We start from the raw sequence: 22,708 nt of genomic DNA on the forward strand, positions 1-22,708 counted from the left end.
TTTTCCTCAGGCAGAAATTCTGACGGGGGGGGGGGGGAAATGACTGACTGCATTTTTCAGGATGTGTATGGCTAAGAAAGTTCCAGCTTTGGTGAAGTAATAGCTATATTTGCTATTTATTTTTCTCTCCCCATCTCAGAAAAGCGATTATCTGGCCCACCAGATTAAATTGCTTGCCATATGTCTCTGTCCCTGTCATCTGTGTGGAGATGCAGTTTTAGATATAAAAAACTAAGGAGAAATGATCTGATCCTCAATTGGTGTAAATGATTGTAGTTTTGAAGGCTTCTGTTACACCAGCTGGCTATCAAGTTCACTGTCATTAAGAATGAAAGATGAGCTCAAACCACAAAATTCAGATCTGGATCCAGATTTCTCTCTCACACACATACGCTGTCACACACAGACACTGTCACACAAATTCCTGTGTGTTCAGATCCTGGGTTTGAGTTTGGACCCGTCCCTAATAAAAACTAAGTATGTTCCCACGGATAAGAAACATTAAAATATTATCATGAAATATCGGCATGCATAGGTTTTATGTAAGAGCAGATCTCCTAAAGGAGAAGAGCAAGTTTTATGGCCTTTGTCTCTTCCGTTTGAGATCTCATCAACTCTCCTATGCTAATCACGGTGGTACCTGCTCCTTACTTGGATGGGAGTTCTCCATGGAAACCTCAGCTACAGGATGTGACCTTAATGAGTTAGTAAGTGGCATTCTTCCCTTTGAACCAGTGTGATGCTACTGGAGATAATATATTTCATATGCAGTGTAAAATAAAGATCCCAGGCACTTGTGGTTATTAAAGATCCCATGACACTTTTTGCAAAAGGTCTTTGGAGTCCTGGTCAAATTCCATTTTGGGTAATGGACAATCAATCTTCTTTAATTTCCTTGTGTAGTTTCACCAGATACAGTATTCTTCTTCATTTCCTCATCTAACCTATCCTGTGTGTAGCATTGCAGTGTCCTACTAATCAGACGCTGTGTTCCAGCCCGTGGTGGTTGCATTTTGTTCTTTGGTGAATCCTTGTATATGTAGTTGGTGTAGAGTATTCTGGAATCTCTGGTTGAAAGGGACTATTTAAACATCATATATACATGTAAATAAGGGAGTAAAATTCAACATCATACAGTAACATATTAGATTAATAGTATGTCGCACAGAGAGGGAGAATTAATTGGACTGCTAATGTACATGTCAGTGACATTTAACTAAGCATTTCATTCACCTTTCTGTAGATGTGTAATGACAATTTTAGAAAACCTTTAGTTTCCATAACTTCTCTTTGAAGTCTTGCATTCTTAAAGGTCATTCTGGAGTATTTTTTTTCTGACGGTGTCCAATACTTAATTATCCACTACTAAAGCTCATTTTTTTTCATATAGTTATAGCATTAGAGACTATAAAAAGCCTATTAGGTCAGCAAGGGACCTATATTATCCACATGATGCCCCAATCTAGCAAACGTTTAGGCACCCGCTTCACTTTATGCACATGATTAGTTCCATAAGCCTTATGCAGAAAATCAAACTCGATGAGGGCCAAAATTTTCAAAAGCGCCTACATTCCATTTTCAAAAAGAAAAGGAGTACTTGTGGCACCTTAGAGGCTCACAAATTTGTCAGAGCATAAGCTTTCGTGAGCTACAGCCCACTTCATCAGATTCACCTGCATCCAATGAAATGAGCTGTAGCTCATGAAAGCTTATGCTCTAATAAATTTGTTAGTCTCTAAGGTGCCACAAGTCCTCCTGTTCTTTTTGTGGATACAGACTAACACGGCTGCTACTCTGAAACAATTCCATTTTCAAGAATCACTTAGGAACCTAATTGTTATTGATTTTCACTGGGACATAGGCTTGTAAAGCAACTTTTGAAAATGAGATTTCAGTTCCTAAGTCACTTACATGCTTCTGAAACTGTTACCCAAGATGATCGTAATAGTCCCTTCTGACCTTAAAATCTGTTTATCACATGGACCACATAGCAGATTAAAGAGTTTGGAAACCTTTGCTCTAGCAAATATTTTGAGGGACTTTTTGTGTTCTGCACTCCAACCTCACCCGATTCCTCACTTACGGATGATGAAGTCGAGCTTGAAATACTTGTGAAAACTGAATGTTTGGTTAGTTGATAGTGAACATTTTGGGCTTCTTTGAAAAGCGGGTGGAATGATTAATTCACTGCAGCTGGAACTCTGGTAAGCTGGGTTTATTTTACGAAATGCAATCAATCTTTTTATTTTATTTTTTTTCCTTAGAATTTCTGCCTGAGGAGACAAGAAATGTTAATGAAGTTTCTGTTTGTGTGTTTCAGTGGTTTGATATTTGAGCAACTCATTTCTTCAGCTCTATTTTATGCCAATTTGCTTTGCTTTCTTTCCAGTCACTGCTGGTGTTTTTTAATAAGCCAAAGCATAAATCATTCACATGCTACTCTGTCATAATCAGCTCATGTGTTTACAGTAGGACTGCAAATTCCCTTTTGCTCTGGGTTAAGGTGTTTTGGATTGGGGAAAAAACTCCCTATTAACTGCTAAGGATCTCTGTTAGAATTGTTATTGCTGATCATCTAGGGCATGATCCTGCTCAATTTACTCAGGGAAAACTGCTTTTGACTTCAGTTGAAGTCTTGCTTGAGTGAGGATGGTGGGATCAGGCCCCTAAACACTGTCATTCAAATCAGACGAGAAACTGATTTAGAGGGAAAGGAAGTATTCCAGTAGACAGTTTGACACTAATCGGAACCAACAGAAAATAATGCTAATCACAGGGGGATGAGTGATACTAATGCATGTATTTTTGAGCAGTGTTGCCTGTCATTCACATGCAAAAGGAGAATTTCTGGGGTTCCAGAAGGGAAGTGGAATAGGAAGAGAACATAAGGAACAGAAGAGGATGAATGAGACATCATCAAAGAGCAGAATAGCAACTGCTGGTTTGAAATATTGCTCTAACCAGTTCATCTTTCTTTTTTAAAAGCATTTTGATCATTTTGCAGTTGATTTTTTTTTCTGGATAAAGTTGGATTTCATTTTACATAAGCTTTCAGCTTTTTAATTATCTATTGTATTCAGGCTAGTATACAGCAATAGGCTTGAATACTAAAGGCAGGGCAGGTTATTCCTCTTTATTGTTTCCTTTGACTGAGAAATGTGCTGGGCAATTCCAAAAGGTAACTTGAGTCCAAATTTACAGCCACACTTCTGCTGCATTGCACCTCTCCAGTGGCACAGAGCAGCCATAAACCAATAAACCTGGTCCCTCCCCAATCTAAATTTTAGATGTGACACGAGTGGTGGAAATAAACGGCAAGAGGAATTGGTGTGGGCAGCACAGTGACACTGTTACTCAGCTCCCGCACGCGTTGACACTGAGCCCGTCACAATGATTCAGTTCAGGGTTTGTTTTATAAAACAAAAACAAGGCAGGTAAGACCTTGAATATTCTTGACTCATTGTGGCCATCACAGAAGAGAGACATTTCTAGGAGAGATTTTAAAAAGAGAGGGTAGGGTGCTTGCTCGATAAAACAGAGTAGAGGTGGTATTCTGAAGGGGGCAGCATCTATCTAGCCAGCGTCGTGCTAAAAATATGTCAGCGGTCTCACACATATATTCACACTTACATGCAACAAACCCTTATTAGCATGTGACAGGTAAGGATGTGTATTTCTTATCATTTGTCTACATTACTGTTCTTTTTGGCAACAATTTGGTTTGGGGATTTTTTTATACAGATGGTTAACATGCAGGGTGAAATTCTAGACCCATTAGAATCTATGGGAGTTTTACCATTGACATCAATTAAGCCAGGATTTCACCCACTGTTTTTAAAGAGGCACCAAGATCCAAACCACTGAGATCATTCCAGTTTTGCATGAGATTTCAAATTAGATACTTGGTTAATGGCGAATAAGTGTTATAGGGAACAGTCTGATATTTCAAGAATAACCAGGCATATTAGTGTCACATACAAGCTTATCACTGGAAGGACTTTTTCCTAATAAGAGTTACTCTATCAGAGACCCTTTTGTTACCTGGAAGTTGACCACTTTTTGTTCTTTCTCTAAATTAGAATGGCGAATCATCAACTGATCATTTTTGTAATTGTCCCAGGTGGAAAAGAATCTGTTCAACAATCCATTACCTTATTCCAGTGGCCTCCTATCAGTATAATATTACACAATGCTTATTATAGTATGTCAGCATAAAAGCAAAATATAATTTATCCATCTGAAATCAATGGGACTATTTGAGAAGCAGTGCAGCTTATTATGAATATGGGTATCAGGATCATAGAATCATAGGGATGGAAGAGACCTCAGGAGGTCATCTAGTCCAATCCCCTGCTCAAAGCAGGACCAATCCCAACTAAATCATCCCAGCCAGGGCTTTGTCAAGCTGGGCCTTAAAAACCTCCAAGGATAGAGATTCCACCACCTCCCTAGGTAACCCATTCCAGTGCTTCACCACCCTCCTAGTGAAATAGTGTTTCCTAATATCCAACCTAGACCTCCCCCCCTGCAACTTAAGACCATTGCTTCTTGTTCTGTTCTTTAGTAATTATAAAAGTGCCTAGAACCACGTAGAGGGAACATGCTACAGAAACTCTTTAAGGTAAAAGTTCTGGTATCACTAATCAACTTCCACCAACATAAATTTGTTTGACTTGGAGTCACATCTCTGAGCAGAAAGTAACCTTTCGTACCTCTGTGTTAGGAATGATGGTGTCCCAAACCAATCAGAAAAGATATCCCTTTAGCCCTAACTGGAATTACTAGTAGTTCAATAGTGTGCATGCATGTGTGTAAGGGGAGGAGAGGAGCAGATATAATGTTTACAGTTTTAGAAGCTTTACTTCATTTTAACATCCCTTGTTACACTCCAAAAGCAATGCATTGCACTGCAAGGGCCTGATCCTGTATTAATTGTGAAATCCACCCCTGTACAGAGGGCCAGCCCAAGGCCTATGCACCACTCAAGTCCCACTGAGGGCTTCAGTAGCACTTATGTGGTGCATAAGCTTAATCTGGCCTCTACAGTCGGCGTGGATTTCACCTTCCCTGCATACCCAAAGGTTCCGTTGTCTTCACTGGGAGCTCTGGTCCCAACTGATGCTGTAGTTAGGTCACTTTCACCACTTAAGTATTTGAAAGGAATATTCTGAGGCTATTTTTCAAGACTCCACTTTGATTCTGTAGTAATGTAAATGATAGCATAGAGTCAATTTGCCAATAACCGATTCCAGAGGCATGGCAGGCACTGGCAGTTGCTGCTGTATGACACCTGCAGTCATCATGTTCCCCGGTGTTATTAGTGCACCCCTGTGCTCCCACTCCATTTCTTTTGATTGAAGTACAGCTTACACTGGAGATTGCTTGGGACATCAAGGAGAAAAGAGCTAAAATAAATATTATAGATAAAGGAGACCAGATTTTATTGTTAATGCAGGAGTTTGAGAAATCTCTACACTGCTTCCCTTGTACTGTATGTCTGCGTCTTTACTGCAAAGGTTTCCTGCTACCATACAAACATACACTGATCTGGTGTTAGAGTGCATTTATTTTTTAAACTACTTTTCATCATGAAAAGTCTCTTCCAGCTCTAGAAAACCCACATTTGTACCCCTGAACCCTGTAATTCCAATTACAGCACATTGATTCTCAACCATAGCCCACAATCCAGCAAAGCACGTAAGCATATGCTTACAATTGAACACAGTCTTAAGTGCTTTGATGGGTTGGGGATTTTGTAAAAAATGAATTTTATTTCATCAAGTACAGTGGAGAGTGGAACCTGTGAATACTTGGGTGTTTCTGAGTGCTGTTTCACTAGAAAATGATATGCCAAAGTAATGATCTAAAAACAGGATAATATGGTGTTTCAGTTCATTACTATAGACTCCAGAAGTATCTTTATATATGATGAAATAGTACAGTTTCCCTTGAAGTTGAAGAACATTTCTAGTTGGATGGTATGCAAATAAATATGTACTGTATCTGTGACCAATGACATCTGTTTTTTTATTTTATTTTGGAATATAGGCTTCATCCAAAGCCTATTGAAATCAATGGGAGTCTGCTGACTTCAGTGGGTATTGGATCAAGCTCTGGAAATGTCTGCAATTGTATTGGAAGCAAAACCTTTTTTTAAGAGGTGGAAAATGCTCCTGGAGATATGATTCAAAAGGTTTTGCTGTTCTATATTTTCTTGCCTTGTGGACCTGAACGAAGAGATAACAGAAAAAAATGAAAAAAGAATCCAAAGCAAAATAAATAACTCTTTAAATCTAACTATTTAAGCTTGTTTTTTCCCTTAACAAACATCTTGGAGGGAGGGTGTAACAGGTCCTCCTGGGTCCTGCTTCTGTCTCAGTCGACAGACTACACAGAAACCCTTGTGCTGGTCCAACACCTTGTGCAGTTTATTTGTTTATCTTCACATCATACATAGTGCCGTTAACAAGCAGGGGAGAGCAATCTCTCTCTCCCTATTACTGCCTGCTTCCCCTCCTTCTTACTTACTTCCTGTGCCTATTTGTGGGCTCTGACTAATGGCTTAATCAGCCTTTCTGCCCTGCGCCACCCACAAATTAGGCACAATCTGCTTTGCCTGATTGAAGCACTGTGAACAGAATGCTGACTCAGGCTTTCATACCTAGCACTCTGTTACAGAGGGGTAGAGGTGCTCCAAAACATTGCCTGTAGCCTTCATTGAGTAATTGCTTCATGAGAAACTAAGGAACTGTTTTCTTACTATAATTAAATGTAATGGACCACATTTCATTGCTGGATATATGCTCTGATTTGTTTGTAAGGGACAGAGGCAGAGGAGGAAAACCATGGAAATTCCTTCCTAATACATTGTTTATTCCCTGTCCTCAGTGTTCAATATCTTCCCGGACAGGGAATGTGTTGTTCCTGTCTGTGGGCCTGATCCATGCTCAGTGAAGTCAGTGGAAGGGCACGCTACGGTGTGGATCAGTCCCTATATATTTCTGTTGTTTTATAAATGTGAGACTCCAGTTAACCCACTGTGCAGCTTCTGGGACCTTTGCCTAACTTCTCATCCAACCCTGCTAAGAACTTCACACACCTGCAATAAGAACTTCAGACACCCACAAAAAATAAGTAATTGTATATATGTATATATATATTTTTTTCTAGAAGTATAAAGGCACTAATTTTCAAAATCAGAACAAATCAAGGTAGTATTAGTTACACACATACACACACAGAGTATAGTGAAAACCTTTTACATTTCCTTCCAATATTTTTTCACTGCCACCTCCATGCTTGTGTTGCAAATACAAATCCATTACTAAAAATCTTTCTGTTTTGATACATTTAATTTAGGAACATCATTGCCTTAGAATTAAGATCCTGGGGGATTGTTACTACTGTGTTTCTGGGCTCCCGGAACCTCGCCAAGACCATGCACACTGTTGTGTTGAAATGGGACTCAGCATGATCAAAACTATCAGGTAATTCTTTTCTTTGTTGTCCTCTTTTGGTGTTGTTGCTACTGTCCTGTGGTCTGTTATTTAAGCATTTTTATTGCTAGACAGAGTAACTCTTCAAATATTATCTTGATGGTGCATTGGCTTCAGAGATGGATTATTGACTTACTGGAGCAAGACAGAATTTTTTTATCTGTGAAGCAGCACCAGGTCCACATTCATAGAAACTGAATCAATGTAAGTAAAATACTAGGATTTAGAATCTATAACATAATGTCTAAGATGATAGTAAGAAGGTTGAGGAGGAGACAATGGCCAGTGTATTTCCACAGATTGGAATTTAGCAGTTATTCATTTTCACTGCTGCAGTTTTTTAAAGATGAGGTTGCTTAGGATAAAACGAGGCAGGCTCATTTTCTATAATCTCTTTGACAATCAAAGATCAGTAAGTAGACAGCAGTGGCAATGGCTTTATATGAATACTAGGTCAGAGAGAAATTTATAAGTTATATAAGATTTGCCAGCTAAATAGGCTTGCTTATTCTGTTAAGGTTGCCTCTTAACTCTACCAGAACTATGAACGTTTTAGTTACAACTTGAACCCCCAGTGTGTATGTAGCTTTGTTTCTGGTTGCGTACGGTATTCAGAGGTGATCCAAGCCCATTGGGAGCCCTAAGCAGGAATATTGTGGGAGCCTTTCCACCCACTCCCCACAACTCCTACTAATAATTAGTAGGGGGCCCCATGAGCTGCTCAGAGCCCAAAGCAATTGCTTAGTCTACTTATGCCTAATGCCAGTTCTGCATATTTTGATCAGATATATGCACTGAAGCTATCAGGCTTCAGCAGCCCATTTATAGTCAAGTATTTTGCCCTGCTAGTGCCCAATTTCCAATACTACAAAAGAAGCATTCTTGGCCTTTTTCACGCGTGACCTCAAAACCACCCACTTTTTGGTCCAATGAATCCTTCTCCCAATGCTCCTCCTGTTGTTGCCTTCCTTATCAAATCAGTGAGTCCCACACCAAAACTCCTCCCCTTATTACTGCTGTTTTCCTTTCCAATCTCTTGTGTATTCCATTTCCTGTTTTTCCCACCTTTCCACCTGCCTTCCTTCCTAATCCTGGATGTGTCCCATGGAATTAGAGAGTTACTGTGGACTGCACCTATATTACTGTGTCCTGAATTTAAGAGGAGCTTGAAGATAATTAATAAAAATGCAACTAAATAATGGACCTTGCTGTTACTGATCTCTAGGAGGGGAGCTGACAAAACTAACGGACCAAATATTGCAGAGTGTGGTGGATATTTTGCTTCGGGTCCCACAACCAAAGTAAAGCACAAATTATAGAAGTTATAGGTGGAAAAAAGCTATCTATGGGCTTGTCTTCACTACCGGGGAGATTGATACTGCTGCAATCAATATGGCGGGTGTCAATTTAGTGGGTCTAAGACCTGCTAAACTGACAAGAGAGTGTTCTCCAGTTGACTCTGGTACTCTAGCTCCCCAAGAAGAGTAAGGGAAGTCGGCAGGAGAGTGTATCCCATCGACGCAGCACAGTGAAGACACCGGGGTAAGTCGACCTAAGGTACATCGACTCCGGCTATGTTATTCATGTAGCTGGAGTTGTGTAACTTAGGTCGACTTCCAGTAGTGAAGACAAGCCCTATGAGTAATATTAAATATTGCAGTTATGTATATAAATATATGCAGCGTAGTAACCCACTAACCCCCTCTTTTTGTCCTAAGACTGCAGAGGTGTTAACAGGCCACTGTACCTTGAAAGATCCATTACAATATGTGCTATCTACTTATGTTAACAATCTGTTCCACCTTGCATTTTGCTGTGACGCTGGGAGTTCCTTTCCCAGACCTGAAGAAGAGCTCTGTGTGGATCAAAAGCTTGTCCAATAAAAGAGGTTACCCACCCACCTTGTCCCTCTTATATAGATAAAGTCATTTGTACAAACTTGACAGCATATCCTCTGCCAAGTCCTTCATAGGTCACTTTTCCTCAATGATTGTAAATTCCCTGGGGACAGGAACCCATGTCTCCTTATGTATTTGTCAGCATTTAGCACATTGGGATCTCATTACTGATAAGGCTTTTTCATAGAGTCCAAAGCCAAAAGAGACCATTGTGATCATCTAGTCTGACCTCCTTTGTATCACAGGCCATAGAACTTCCCCAAAATAATTTCTAGAGCACAGCTTTTAAAAAAAACATCCAATCTTGATTAAAAATCTTCAGTGATGGAGAATCCATACAACCCTTGGTAAATTGTTGCAATTGTTAATTATTCTCCCTGTTCAAAATTATGCCTTATTTCCAGTCTGAATTTGTCTAGCTTCAACTTCCAGCCCCAGGAGCATGCTGTACCTTTTTCTGGTAGGTTGAAGAGCCCATTATCAAATATTTGTTACCCAGGTAGATATTTATAGACAGTAATCAAGTTACCCCGTAACCTTCTTTTTGATAAGCTAAAAAGATTCAGCTCCTTGAGTTTATCCTGTAAAGCATGTTTTCTAATCCTTCAGTCATTCTTATCATTCTTGTCTCACCCCTCTGCAATCTATCAACAGCCTTCTTGAATTGTAGGCACCAGAAATGGACACAGTATTCCAGCAACAGTCTCACCAGTGCCACATACAGAGGTAAAATAACCTCTCTGCTCTTACCCGAGATTCTCCTCTTTAGGCATCCCAAGATCGCATGAGCTCTTTTGGCCATAGCATTACACTGGGAGCTCATGTTCAACTGATTATTCCCAGAACCCTCAAATCTTTTTCAGAGTCGCTGTTTCCCAGGATCAAGTTGTAGCTTTGACCACTTCCCATGCAGCTGTATGGATATACCCAAATTTCACAGAAGAAGAAGACAGAGCTGCTAAGGACCTAGCAAGAATAGAATCTACTATCTCTGCATCCCTTTATTCAATCTTATGTCAGATCATCTGGATTATTGTAACACAAATAAATTATAACAGTAACAATAGGGTCTGAAGGCCAAATAAAAATGGGATCTTCTTGTGCAATGTGACCAGCACGTCCCTTGGCCCGTGCTACTTCCCGCCCCTGGAGTGGCGAACCATGGCCAGTGGGAACCGCAATCGGCCGAACCTGCGGACACGGCAGGTAAACAAACCAGTCCGGCCCGCAAGGGGCTTTCTCTGAACAAGCAGCGGACTGGCTTTGAGAACCACTGATATACAGGATGGTACACGCTAGATGGTCTCTTCTGGCCTTAAACTCTATGAATCTGTGGTAACATAGGTGGCCAACAGTCCATGTTAAGCTGGCTTCTGTGATTGCTCAGCTGGCTTGAATTTCTCTGGGCCTGGGGCTAACTCCCCCCTGGAATTTCTTTGTTCCTGAGGCTTACTTCACGCGGAGAAGGGAGGTTGTGTGGCTGTGTGAGTTCTAGTGTCATCAAAGGGACCGGGGTCTCCCTGCACAGTAGTGGAAACCCAAACAACCCTTACCAACACACTTACTTCACAGGTCAAGGAGTCTTGGATGGCTAAGTGTCTGGGATACCTGCCCACTAAAGTGCCAGCTGAAAGAATATTTATTATTAGGACAGGAGAAGTAGTCTCACCACACAACTGAAACTCAACTCAGGAAATAGTGTAACAGCTTGTCTTCATTATAAACCAGTCTGTCTATGCGTAGTCTCTAACCGAAGTAACATTAATTCAAGAAAAGCCGCTACCATGCATGATCTCAATAGCAGACCTGCCAAGTTTCCTGCTGTTTCCCAAGAAACAACTGCTTTTTGACCTGTCGTATTGGTCTGTTGGGAAACCTGACCCACCTACTCCTTATTCTGTTATATATGAATTCAGAGAGATTTATGTATGGTAAAGAAAGTGCCCTGGCACTAAAACGTTCAAAAGTTGTTTTTGAACACCCTGACACAGCACAAATTATTCAAAATTAGGTGCCTTTTCTAATTGGTTTTGGTAATCATATAGGGCTAGCTCCTCAGCTGGTATAAAAATGAGCATAGTTGCAGTGAAGACAGTGAAGATGCTGTGCAGTGAAGATAGCAGTGAAGATGCAGTGCAGAGCAAAATTCAGAATCCCAAGAGACAAGAGATCAAGAGACACTGGCAAGTCAGTTACCACAATCGGTGTGTTTGAACACAATGTTGGTGGAGTAAGAAAGCTGGGTGTGCTTGTTGTTTATAGAGAAACATGTTTTTGTTCAATACATTGGAGGAAATGTGCCAAAAAATAGTTTATCAAGGTGTAAATCTCAGTTCATCCCTCTTGCCAAGGTCACTGAGACCTCCTGGTGTCTGAATCTGACAAGTAGGTGCTGGGCTAGCAGGATAACAGCTGCATAGGAACATATTATAGTCATCATTTTTCTAAGAAAATGTGCAGGAGAGGGCAATAAAGGTGAATTGCTTTTTCTAGAATCCTCTCATTTTTATATAATTTCTCTCCCTTTTTGAAACTCAATTTCACACACTGCATTGATGTCCTTGTTGACAGCAATCAAAGGCCAAGGATTGAATGGAAACTGGTGATTTATCCTTTTGTCCCTAGACATGATCTGTCTAGGTCAGATCTGAGTCTATGATGTGCAGCTCGTGAATTGTGAAACAGCTGTTTATTCTTTGTCTGTCCTAAGGTGTGATCATGCATCATTGCCATTGACTTCAGTGGTAGCAGGACTGGGACTGTACAAAGAAATAGCAAATTTCAGCCTGCCGTGCACTTTATTTATTCTGAGACTGCCAGCAAGGATATTAATTGGTGCAAACAGTAGTGGGGGGGAGGTCGGTAAGGAAAATTTAGAGTTCATTAATAGTGTTAGATTGAGAGCTCTGAAGACAATACGCTCTTTGTCCTCCCAGTAGGTATAGCACAGGTAACTTAGTTGTGAGCTGCTCCACACTGCCCAGGCAAAGTCCTTGGAAGGACCACCTCTGGGATGCAAAGTTAGTTTAGTGTCTCCGCGTACACTGCATTGGAATCAGTCTGAAAGGAAGGTACTAATTTAGTGTAAGATCATTGTAAATCCATCTTTTGGCTCAAGTCTTCATCTGGTGGAGCTCCATTTACTTCAGTAGAGCTACATTGATTTAAACCAGCTGATGATCAAGCACGTGATTTTCTTTCTGAGACTGTTAACAAAGTTGCCTAGTAATGTCAACTCTGAGAACAATTTTTGTAAAATGGATTTTACCATGATACACACAACAGGGCAGAGCTGAAGGTTGTTTATGCAACTTATCTCTGGCATTTCCTGATTTCCAGACAACTGTAACATTCTCTCAACATTGGCTTTGTGTGCACAGTATTCCTTAGACTGGGAAAAAAATGGCAATGGTGCATACAAGCTCATAAATCTGGAACTATCTGTATCATGGGCAACCTGGACATGTCATGTCCCATGCCCCTTAGGAGAGCTGCCAAAGTAAGCACTTCTCCTTGTGAACCTGGTATGTTGGGAAGTTGGGGAAGGCATTCTGTTCTTTCCTCAGATCTGGCACATTTAAAACATATCAGAGGAGTGCTTCTTTCTGCAAACCATACAAAGAGCAAAGCAGTGCTCCCTAGCCCTGTCACATTTCACAAGATCTGCCGGGGCTTTGGCACCTTCGCTACATAGCTAAGATAGTCATGCGTGCATACATAACACAACCTCCATTAGCTGCATATTTTATCAGCTTCATGCAAAGCCCTGTGAAAAATGTACTCTGTGAGTGTGCAGGGTACAATTTTCAATTGGGCAAATCTCCAATTTTTACAAGCACACCCCAAGGCTTGGTCTATGCTTAAAATTTAAGTTGACATAGCTACAGCATTCCAGGGTGTGAAAAATCCAGGCTCATGAGAACGATAGCTATGCTGTCCTAATTCCCGATGGAGACACAACTAGGTCAATGGAAGAATGCTTCCATCGACATAGCAACTGTTGCTCAGGTAGGTGGTGGTCCAACAGTAGTGGACAAACAAACCCCTTCCATCGCTGTAGGATGCATCTACATTATAGGTTTATGCTGGTAAAGCTAAGGCACCTGGCTGTGCTGCTATAGTCCCCATAGCGTAGACATGGCCCAAGATACTTCTCTTTAATAAGGCTTATTTCCATGCCAGATTTTAGGTATGCAACCCCAGCCGTTTTGACTTCAGAGCTGCTCAAAAAAGATCACAGGAATTTTTGTTATAATGGGAAATGTATATATTTTTTTCAATCCCTTCATATTCTAAGAAGCATTTTTGTCCAAACCCTCTAACAAATATTTCACCTTTGGGCGAAGACCAACCCTAGAAAATTGGAGAAAAGGGATGTTTTGGAATCAGCCAGAAAAGGGATGTTTTGGAAAGTAATGAGTTACTCCAAGTAGGAGGAGGATAGAATGAGAACATTGTATATCTTAACTATAATCGCGGCAAAGAGTCCTGTGGCACCTTATAGACTAACAGACATAGTGGAGCATAAGCTTTCGTGGGATCTGATGAAGTGGGTATTCACCCACGAAAGCTTATGTTTCAATACATCTGTTAGTCTATAAGGTGCCACAGGACTCTTTGCCACTTTTACAGATCCAGAGAAATACGGCTACCCCTCTGATACTTAACTATAATAGTTTCTCTTGATGTGTTAAATGTTCAATTATGCTTTTATGGGAAAGGACTCCGTGGACCCTACGGTTGCTTCCATTTAAACGTGTCTCTCTCTCTCTCTCTCTCCCTCTCTCCTTTGATATTTCTGTAAAATAGGAATAATATGTTTGCCATCAAACCGCAATTAAGCACCTCTGTGATAATCCAGCTTTCAGACCTATTTTATGACTGCATGTACTCTGTGACCCAGAATGTTATCTCTTAATTGTACCAGGCTACCAAGTATCCCTACATGTCAAATTGGTGTTGCATTTTATGGACTATACATTTTTTAAACACGTAAAACCTCTGAATGATGTTAGTTCTGCAGCTGCCCTGTTATCTGACAAGACCTACAGGACAGTTGTTACGATGCAGTAAAGATGTGACTTTTCCATATGGACCATAGTTACAGCCTTCTATGGAGTTGATGGCATGAGCTGATCTTGTATTTCTTTGTGTATTTAACCCCTTAACAAAAACAGGTATGTTAGGTCAAGAACAAAGCATGACATTGACATGCGGATTGGAATACATTCTGGATCAGTGCTGTGTGGGGTGCTGGGCCTACGGAAGTGGCAGTTTGATGTCTGGTCATGGGATGTGGATATTGCAAACAAACTCGAGTCAGGCGGAATTCCTGGGTAAGACGGAGCATGATACCATCAGCTGTATAATTTTTGTGTGCCTTTGACAAATTAACTCTCTTTCCAGTATTTAAATAGGTTTGATGCAATGTTGAAAGCATCCTTCTGGTGATATTTGTAAAATGGCACTTAGCAAAGGCTGGTCAAAAGATTGTCACAAAATACCCATATGTCAGTTCCTCCTCTTAGATAGCCATTGACTGCCCCCACCGCGCCACCCCCGGCATGCAGATCTTCTGGGAAGGTCAGCGGATCTCATTTCCATTGCCATCTTGCCTGCCATTCAAGCCTGGGTGTTGTGGATCTGGCTGGGGGAAAGAGAATGTTGCTCTCTGCAAATGGTCAGTGATAGTATTCAGTCAATAACTATTCCTAAATGAAGCAGAGCTTACCCGGTCTGGCTTCCAGCCCTGCTGCTCCCTCAGTTTCCTTCCTTTCCCCGTTAATCACACTTCACGCTGCAGCTGTTTTCTCAGTCATTCTTTCCTTTTAAGAGTCTGATTTATTGATGTAAAATACAAAACAACACAGAGCTTACATCCAGCCTTCCTAGCTAGATCATAGACCTTGAGGGCAGGATTCTTGGTCCCAGCCCTCATCGCAAACTTCCTCCCCTCACTCCAGCCTTCCCAGTTGATTCCTGATCTTTGGAGGCTTGCACAATCCAGGCCTTTGCTTGGGACCCTATGGGGAGTGTCTTTGTGTGGAACTCTCCTCCTGCCCCTTTTAGACTCTCCTCTGAATGGTCACAAGCTGTCTCTTATATTTTTTAGCAGACCTGGTTCTGAGTTCCCCCCTCACATGCTCATTATACTAATTTCCTTTACCTGAAGAGCTGAGTTAAACCTGCCACAGGTGAGGGTGAGCCCCAAACCCCTTAAAAGGCCAGCTCACCCTGTGACACAGTATCGGACATTAGATTTATGGATATACCTTTGGTTCAAGATTCTCTCTTCTGACTAGCATGCAGACTTCACGTCTAAGTCCTTTGGTTCCAAATGCTGGTGTGAGGAACATGGGTGCAGTTTCCCATGATTTTACACAAGATATGGGAGCATTGTTGCATCTTTCATGAGCTGCCAACCTAATTTCATAGAGTTTTGGAAAACTTACCCTGCAGGGATTATTCACAACTAACTTGATGCTTTGAGCTGCTAATCTGTGCTTTGTGACCTTTACAGCAGCAGTTGTATATGTAGGGATATACATGTTGCCATCCATCTGCTTAGTGTTTCTTCATCTGAGATGTCTGCTTCGCCCCAGGGCTGAAAAGTTATTTCTGCCTCATATGACCTGCATCTCAACACATTTTGAGATGCACAATTCCTATCTTTGCTGTGGTGAGTCAACCACTCTCAGTACCCTTTGCAGCCAGACCACTTACGATTTTGGAGATCTGTTAAGGTCAAGCAATTGTGCCATGCTGGCCTCAGAAATCCCTGTTGAAGCTCTGGTCCTGTTCCTGTTGGTGTATCTGGGAAAAGTCCTATTTACTTTAATGTTGCAGGGTCAGGACCTTGGAGCATAGAAGCAACATCTGGGGAAGTCTGGAACAGATGAAGTTTAGTGTGACTGCCAGTTCTTGCAGTGGGAGTTGTGCTTAACTAGTTCGGTCTTTAAGTGCCTTAGAACACCCCCTTCTACCTAGATCTGCCTTAAGCAATGCATGGAAAAGCCATGTTTCCAGGCTGTTGTAGAGATATTGCAGATACAGTACCCCCGCCCCCATACTGACTGCCGAATAATTGTCTTTAAAGTCTGTGGGAAATGAGTCATTTTACCAATCTGTTGGTATTGCCTGTAATTGGTTTCTAAGTATTTGCAAAAAGAAAAGGAGGACTTGTGGCATCTTAGAGACTAACCTTAGTCTCTAAGGTGCCACAAGTCCTCCTTTTCTTTTTACGAATGCAGACTAACACGGCTGTTACTCTGAAACCTTTCTAAGTATTGTTTTTTAAAGTGTAGTTATGCTCAGAAAAATGACTCCTCCTTTCCCAACATATATGATCTGTATGTGCCTGAGTCACATGTGCACACTGGAGTGACAAAACACTTTCATTAGTGTTACCACCACAGAACCAATACAGGAACAAGCTGCATCATACTCAGCCTGGTCTTCATTAGCAAAATGATCAAGCCAAGTTCTGCTTCCCAAATCTGTATTGTAGTGGTTTGAATTTCACCCCTTCACTGAAAGTGCACAACACAAAGCCTATGCATTTATACATAGGGCATACCAAATTCACAGCCATGAAATACTCATCACAGACCGTGAAATCTGGTCTCCCCCCCATGAAATCTGGTTTTTGTGTGCTTTTACCGTATATACTATACAGATTTCATGGGGGAGACCAGAGTTTCTCAAACTGGGGTTCTGACCCAAAAGAGTGTTCTGGGGCGGGGGGGTCACAAAGTTATTTTGGGGGGGTTGCAGCATTGCTTCCCTTACTTCTGTGCTGCCTTCAGAGCTGGGCGGTCAGAGGGCGGTGACTTTTGGCCAGGCGCTCAGCTCTGCAGGCAGCAGCTCAGAAGTCAGGGTGGCAGTACTATACCAGGCCGTCCTTCCTTCTGCACTGCTGCTGGCGGGGCGCTGCCTTCAGAGCTGGGCTCCCGGCCAGCAGCTGCCGCTCTCCAGCCGCCCAGCTCTGAAGGCAGCGTCGCCGCCAGCCGCAGTGCAGAAGTGAGGGTAGCAGTACTGCACCCCCCCTACAATAACCTTGCAACCCCCCCCCGCAACTCCTTTTTGGGTCAGGACCCCGACAATTACAACACTGTGAAATTTCAGATTTAAGTAGCTTAAATCATGAAATGTACAATTTTTAGCATCCTATGACAGGGAAATTGACCAAAATGGACCGCGAATTTGGTAGGGCCCTAACCATATAAATCCCACCTAGGCCCTCAATAGTGGGGCTTAGTGGGACTTCAGTGGTGCATAGATTGAAACCTGGCCCTTAGCTCGCAAGGGCGTGAATTTCACACCCAGTGACTAGGAGCACAAAGAATACACCTTGACTTTCAGATCTCAGATGCAGTTTGCTGCAATGAAAGATCAATCATTTCTGTCTTCCTTAGGGCATGTCTACACAAGCACTTGCTGTGCAGCTAGCTGGGGTGTTAATCTACAGCGCTCTAGCGTCCCGCACACTAAGTGTCCGTGTGGGACCATGCTGCTGCTCAGTAAAAGTTTCCTAGTGCACTTTGACCTACGGCTGTTTCAAACCACAGTACGGCAATATGCACCAGAGAACTTTTCATGTACATAAGCACAGTACACACAGACAGTTAGTGCGTGGCATTCTGGAGCTCTGTAGATTTTTATTGCAGCTTGGCATACAATGTTTGTGTGGATATGCTCTAAAATGAGCAAATGGATCCAGAACCCACTGATAGAGAATACATACGGAATCCCAGAATATTATTTTTAGAGTCACTTTTCTGTGTATTAAAGTCAGGGCTGTTATTTCTAATACATGATATGTGCATTATGGAATCAACCTTTTTGTTCCTGCATAAGACATAGATGATAACTGATTTTTCAAGATACCTATTTATGAATACGTTCAAAAGTCTTGGGTCTGATTCTGGTCTTACCTTTTCTAAAACGGGTTAGATCCGTTGACTTCAATGCGAGTGTTCCTGATGTATACATTTTAAGTGAGCCCAGAATCAGGCCACTTCAACATACATTTTAAATGGATGAAGAAAAATCAAATGCATGTAAGGTGGAACCAAAACCCATTCTTGACTCCACCAGCTGGTTTATTAATATTTTGTCCCAGTATGTTTATTAAATCAGTAGCCAGGATCACAGCTCTACTGAGCGCTGTTATCGTTTCCATTATAAGCCCCACATTTCAGGAGTTTATAATGCAATCTTCCGAAATTATATTAGACTAAAACTCAGCACAAAGATAGTCACCCTAGCAACTAATGTATTATCTTCTTTTCTTTTTTTATTTAGTCCCTTACTTAAATTAATTTAGCCTTTTTGGATTTATAAGCTTGGAAACAAAGTCTGTTTCTCAGGTAGAGACTATTTGTTTTTTCAAATCCAGGCCAAATGCTGCTTACCTTCTGGAAACAATTTTTACAGTAATTTTATTGTTAGAGACCATTCATCTCCGGGGAAATTTTGGAAAAAACTATGGTTCAGATCCTCTTATGAGTTAAATTGGCATAGATGCATTGACTTCCATTCAGCTACATTGATTTATATCGGCTGAAAATCTGGCCCTGGGTTTTAAATGGATTGAGATGTAAATATTTCAAATTTCTTGGGTTTTTTATTGTGAAATTATGTTTCATATTATATATAGCTCCTGATTCTGTGTTTTTCTGGATTCTTTCACTTCCAGGCACTTCAGAGGAGTTAAGTGTAATCAGCAACTTGGAGGAGGTAGTCACTAACACAAAGGGTTAAACCCATACCCTTTTTACTACACAAATTTCTAGGTCTATCGCTAGGATTTTACATAGTATAAATCTGCAATGGCACCAAATAGGCCGCAAAACAAGGGTTGCAAAGAGGTGGGATGGGAAATATTATGGGCCAGAGTCTGAGCTGGTGTAAACCAGCACAGAGCTATTGAAATCAATGCCAGGTTACACCACTGCAAAATCTAGCTCTGTGTATCTCCTGCATATGTTACTCCTGGGGGAATTCTGTTCCAAAAGATTAAGAATTCTGCACACACTATTCTGTTTGTTAAAATAACACAATAGAATCATGCCAGTTTCAATTAGTTAGGTAATTTATTTCAAAATACCTGTCAGCAAGTAATAATACAGACCAAAAAAAAAAGATCCAGGAAATGTTTTCTGACAAATAGATTCCTCACTAGGTGTATTAATGCAGAACTTCAAGTAACTCATTTAAACTACCATACGAAAACATATTCCTGCACCTCTCAGAAGCAGTGCAAAGCCTTCGGGGAGCCAGGTGCTCGGGGGTGGGGGGGTAGGGAGGGGGGCAGCACACGGAGCCCCGTGGCCTCCTCGCCTAGGAGCCGGACCAGCTGCTGGCCACTTCCGGGGCACAGTGCAGTGTCAGAACAGGTAGGGACTGTCTTAGCCAGGCAGCACAGCCAAGGGGACTTTTAACAGCCCGGTCGGAGGTGCTGACCAGAGCCGCGATGACCCAGTGCCTTACATTCCACCACCCAGTACTGGTTCACGATCTGCAGTTTGAAAACCACTGCTCTGGCTCACACTGAATAGTACCTCACTCTGGGGGTAGTCTGATGGCAATCAATGGGACTGTTCCTGGAGTAAGGTCCTACTTATCATAAGGGCATCAGGTTCTGGTATTAAAGCCCCAGTCCTGCAATCTGATCCATGTTAGCCTGGTGATGGTCTGATACCACTGCATACCATGCTCACCAATAGTGTCTCATTGGTTTCTTGTACTCCCTCCTCAGTCTGTCGGTATCCATTTGTTGTCCCTTGCCCTATACTTAGATTGTAAGCAGTTTGAGGCAGGGACTGTCTGTTTGTGTGTATAGTACCTAGCACAATGGGGTCCTGGTGCGTGGCTGGGGCTCCCGAGTGAGACCTCAATCCAAATAATTAATAATAATAATAATAATTAATAATATAATATAGGCAGATCCCTACACCTGCATGGAATCCCATGGAAGTGAATGGGGCTCCATGCTGGTGCCAGTGTTTGACCTTGGGCTCCCACTGCAGAACTGGAGCCTGTGTTTGTAAAGAAATTTGGGGATCATGAGTGATTACACAGCACCTCTAAAATGTAACCATTTATAATGTTTAATTATTGTAAAATCATATGTAATACCAAAAAGAGCATTTATCTATAATGTTAAATAATGATGTAAAGCTCTTGATAGTCCTTCCTGTCAAAATATGCAATCAGCATTTAGTACCACTTGTGTCATACACGCAGGAGGATCCACATCTCCAAAGCCACTCTGGACTGCCTGAATGGGGATTATAAAGTTGAAGAAGGACATGGTAAAGAAAGAAACGAATTCTTAAGGAAACATAACATTGAGACCTATTTAATAAAACAGCCCGAGGAGAGTCTGTTGACTTTGCCTGAAGACATTGTGAAAGAATCTGTCAGCATCTCAGACAGGAGAAACAGTGGGGCAACATTTACAGAAGGATCATGGAGCCCTGAACTCCCATTTGATAACATAGTGGGAAAACAGAACGTAAGTCAAACTTTCCTTAATGTCATCAACTATGAAAGCATGCTTGAATGCGTCTCAATAATGAAAGCCTCAGAGGAAACAAATTCATCTTTAACCTTTTCTCTAACATTTACTGCAACTGTAGATGATTAAACAAATCACCTCAGGACAGAATTAACCTATGTATCAGAATCGGGGAAATGCCAAGGTTTCATGACGAGAAGGGGCAGGGGTTGGGTTTTTTTGGTCCAACGAAAATTAAATACTCTGCAGCTGAGTTTTAATTGTACCAAACCTCAAAGCAGTTAATTAAATGTAAAACCAATGTCCTTAAATGACACGAGATGGGCAAGTCACCATGTGTAACCTCTATTTAACCAACACACTATATTTTCAGTGCTCTGCTGTATTCATTGTCAAAGTCAAGACAAGTAGGTGTATGTTGTGTGGGATATGCAAACATAGCGATGCATGAGTCCAAGTAAAGATGTTTGGACTAATACGCACCTTGTGATAACAGTATCATTATTCTTCACATTCGTTCTTTATTAGCTTAAAAAAAAGTCCTGGACGTAATTATGGTTCCCTGACAGGGGGTTACTGGAATCTTGACTAGCTAAGGAGAAGTAGGGAGCAATAACATGAAAGAAATGTCTCTCTAGATTGCTCTCAATCAGACCCTTTTCAAAAGCATTTTATGTAAGTTGTACGCATCCTGGGGATCCAATAATTTTTCACAGTCCTAAAATCAGTTATGAAACCTGTCTGCTTAAAACGAATTAAAGATGAAAAGGTTAAAATGCCCTAAGACACCACTCTTTCTACTGCATTTGAAAGATTGATGAGTCATAGTGAAACAAGATCAGTTTGAGTTGCTTTCCATTGGTATGTGAGAGATCTATAATGACATATTTTCTTTCTTTTGCTGCATGTACTTAGTCCTAGTCAGCTGAAACGTCTGTAGAACTTAGAGCTTTATTGTATGAAGATCTTGCTTCGTCAACTGTCTCTTGCTTAGAGTGATAAACCCTCACAAGTGATCAATTCTTTGTGAAAAGTCTTTGTCCTTTCAGACTAAAATGGTGCATGGTACAGTTTGTGGTTACATAAAACATACGTTTTATATGGGTATTTGCTTATCTGCATGTATAACTCCTTTCAGCTCTCACATCATTTTGTCAGCTTATATCCCTATTTTCATTCCATTGGGAATGAACGAGTGCATGTGTGTTGCTAAAATTAACTTCTCTCAACATTCTCCCTTTCTTTGTTCTTTCCCTTTCCGATTTCTGTAGGCCAAAAAAAAAATGTTGCAGATTGGGCTATTCTCCCATTGTCCATATTCTCAACTGTACCTTATCATGGTGCTAACAATGAAGAAAAAGAGCTATTGTTTTATACCATTGTTGACCTCCTTCCATCTAACAAGCCCATAAAAAGTCTGTGAAAATGACTGAAAGGTGTATCAATGCACGTATCTTCAAAGGGATTTGCACCTTATGGCAACAAAACGAATCTAAATCAACAGAAGATGGCTTCTCCCTATTTTGATTGACTATTATTTATCCCAGTATTAAAAACATAAATCATTTTTACTATATAACAGTTAATTAGCTGGGTAGATGCTCTAATTAGCCAATCACTGCATGCATGACTCAATTGTGTAATTTTCAATTGTAAAGTCAATATAGTGTGCATTATTGTTCATTAATAGTGGGCTGCAGCGAATATAATCTTAGAAATCAGATGGCATCTTTGAATTATGCTAGTAATTTGTATCTTTCTCCAAGGGCTGGTCAGCCTTGGACAGATTAAGC

At 41.1% G+C, this 22,708-nt stretch overlaps 1 protein-coding gene across 1 annotated transcript in view; it reads left to right on the forward strand.

The window, feature by feature from the left end:
- Positions 1 to 22,708, forward strand: part of ADCY8 (adenylate cyclase 8) — a 176,711-nt gene that overhangs the window by 93,604 nt on the left and 60,399 nt on the right. Inside the window, exons 5-7 of the mRNA XM_077808832.1 lie at positions 7,360 to 7,487; positions 14,572 to 14,730; positions 20,642 to 20,912. Coding sequence (XP_077664958.1) covers positions 7,360 to 7,487; positions 14,572 to 14,730; positions 20,642 to 20,912 — 558 coding nt within the window. The remainder of the gene's footprint in view (positions 1 to 7,359; positions 7,488 to 14,571; positions 14,731 to 20,641; positions 20,913 to 22,708) is intronic.

Source organism: Eretmochelys imbricata, chromosome 2, assembly GCF_965152235.1.
Source record: "Eretmochelys imbricata isolate rEreImb1 chromosome 2, rEreImb1.hap1, whole genome shotgun sequence".
NCBI lineage: Eukaryota > Metazoa > Chordata > Testudines > Cheloniidae > Eretmochelys > Eretmochelys imbricata.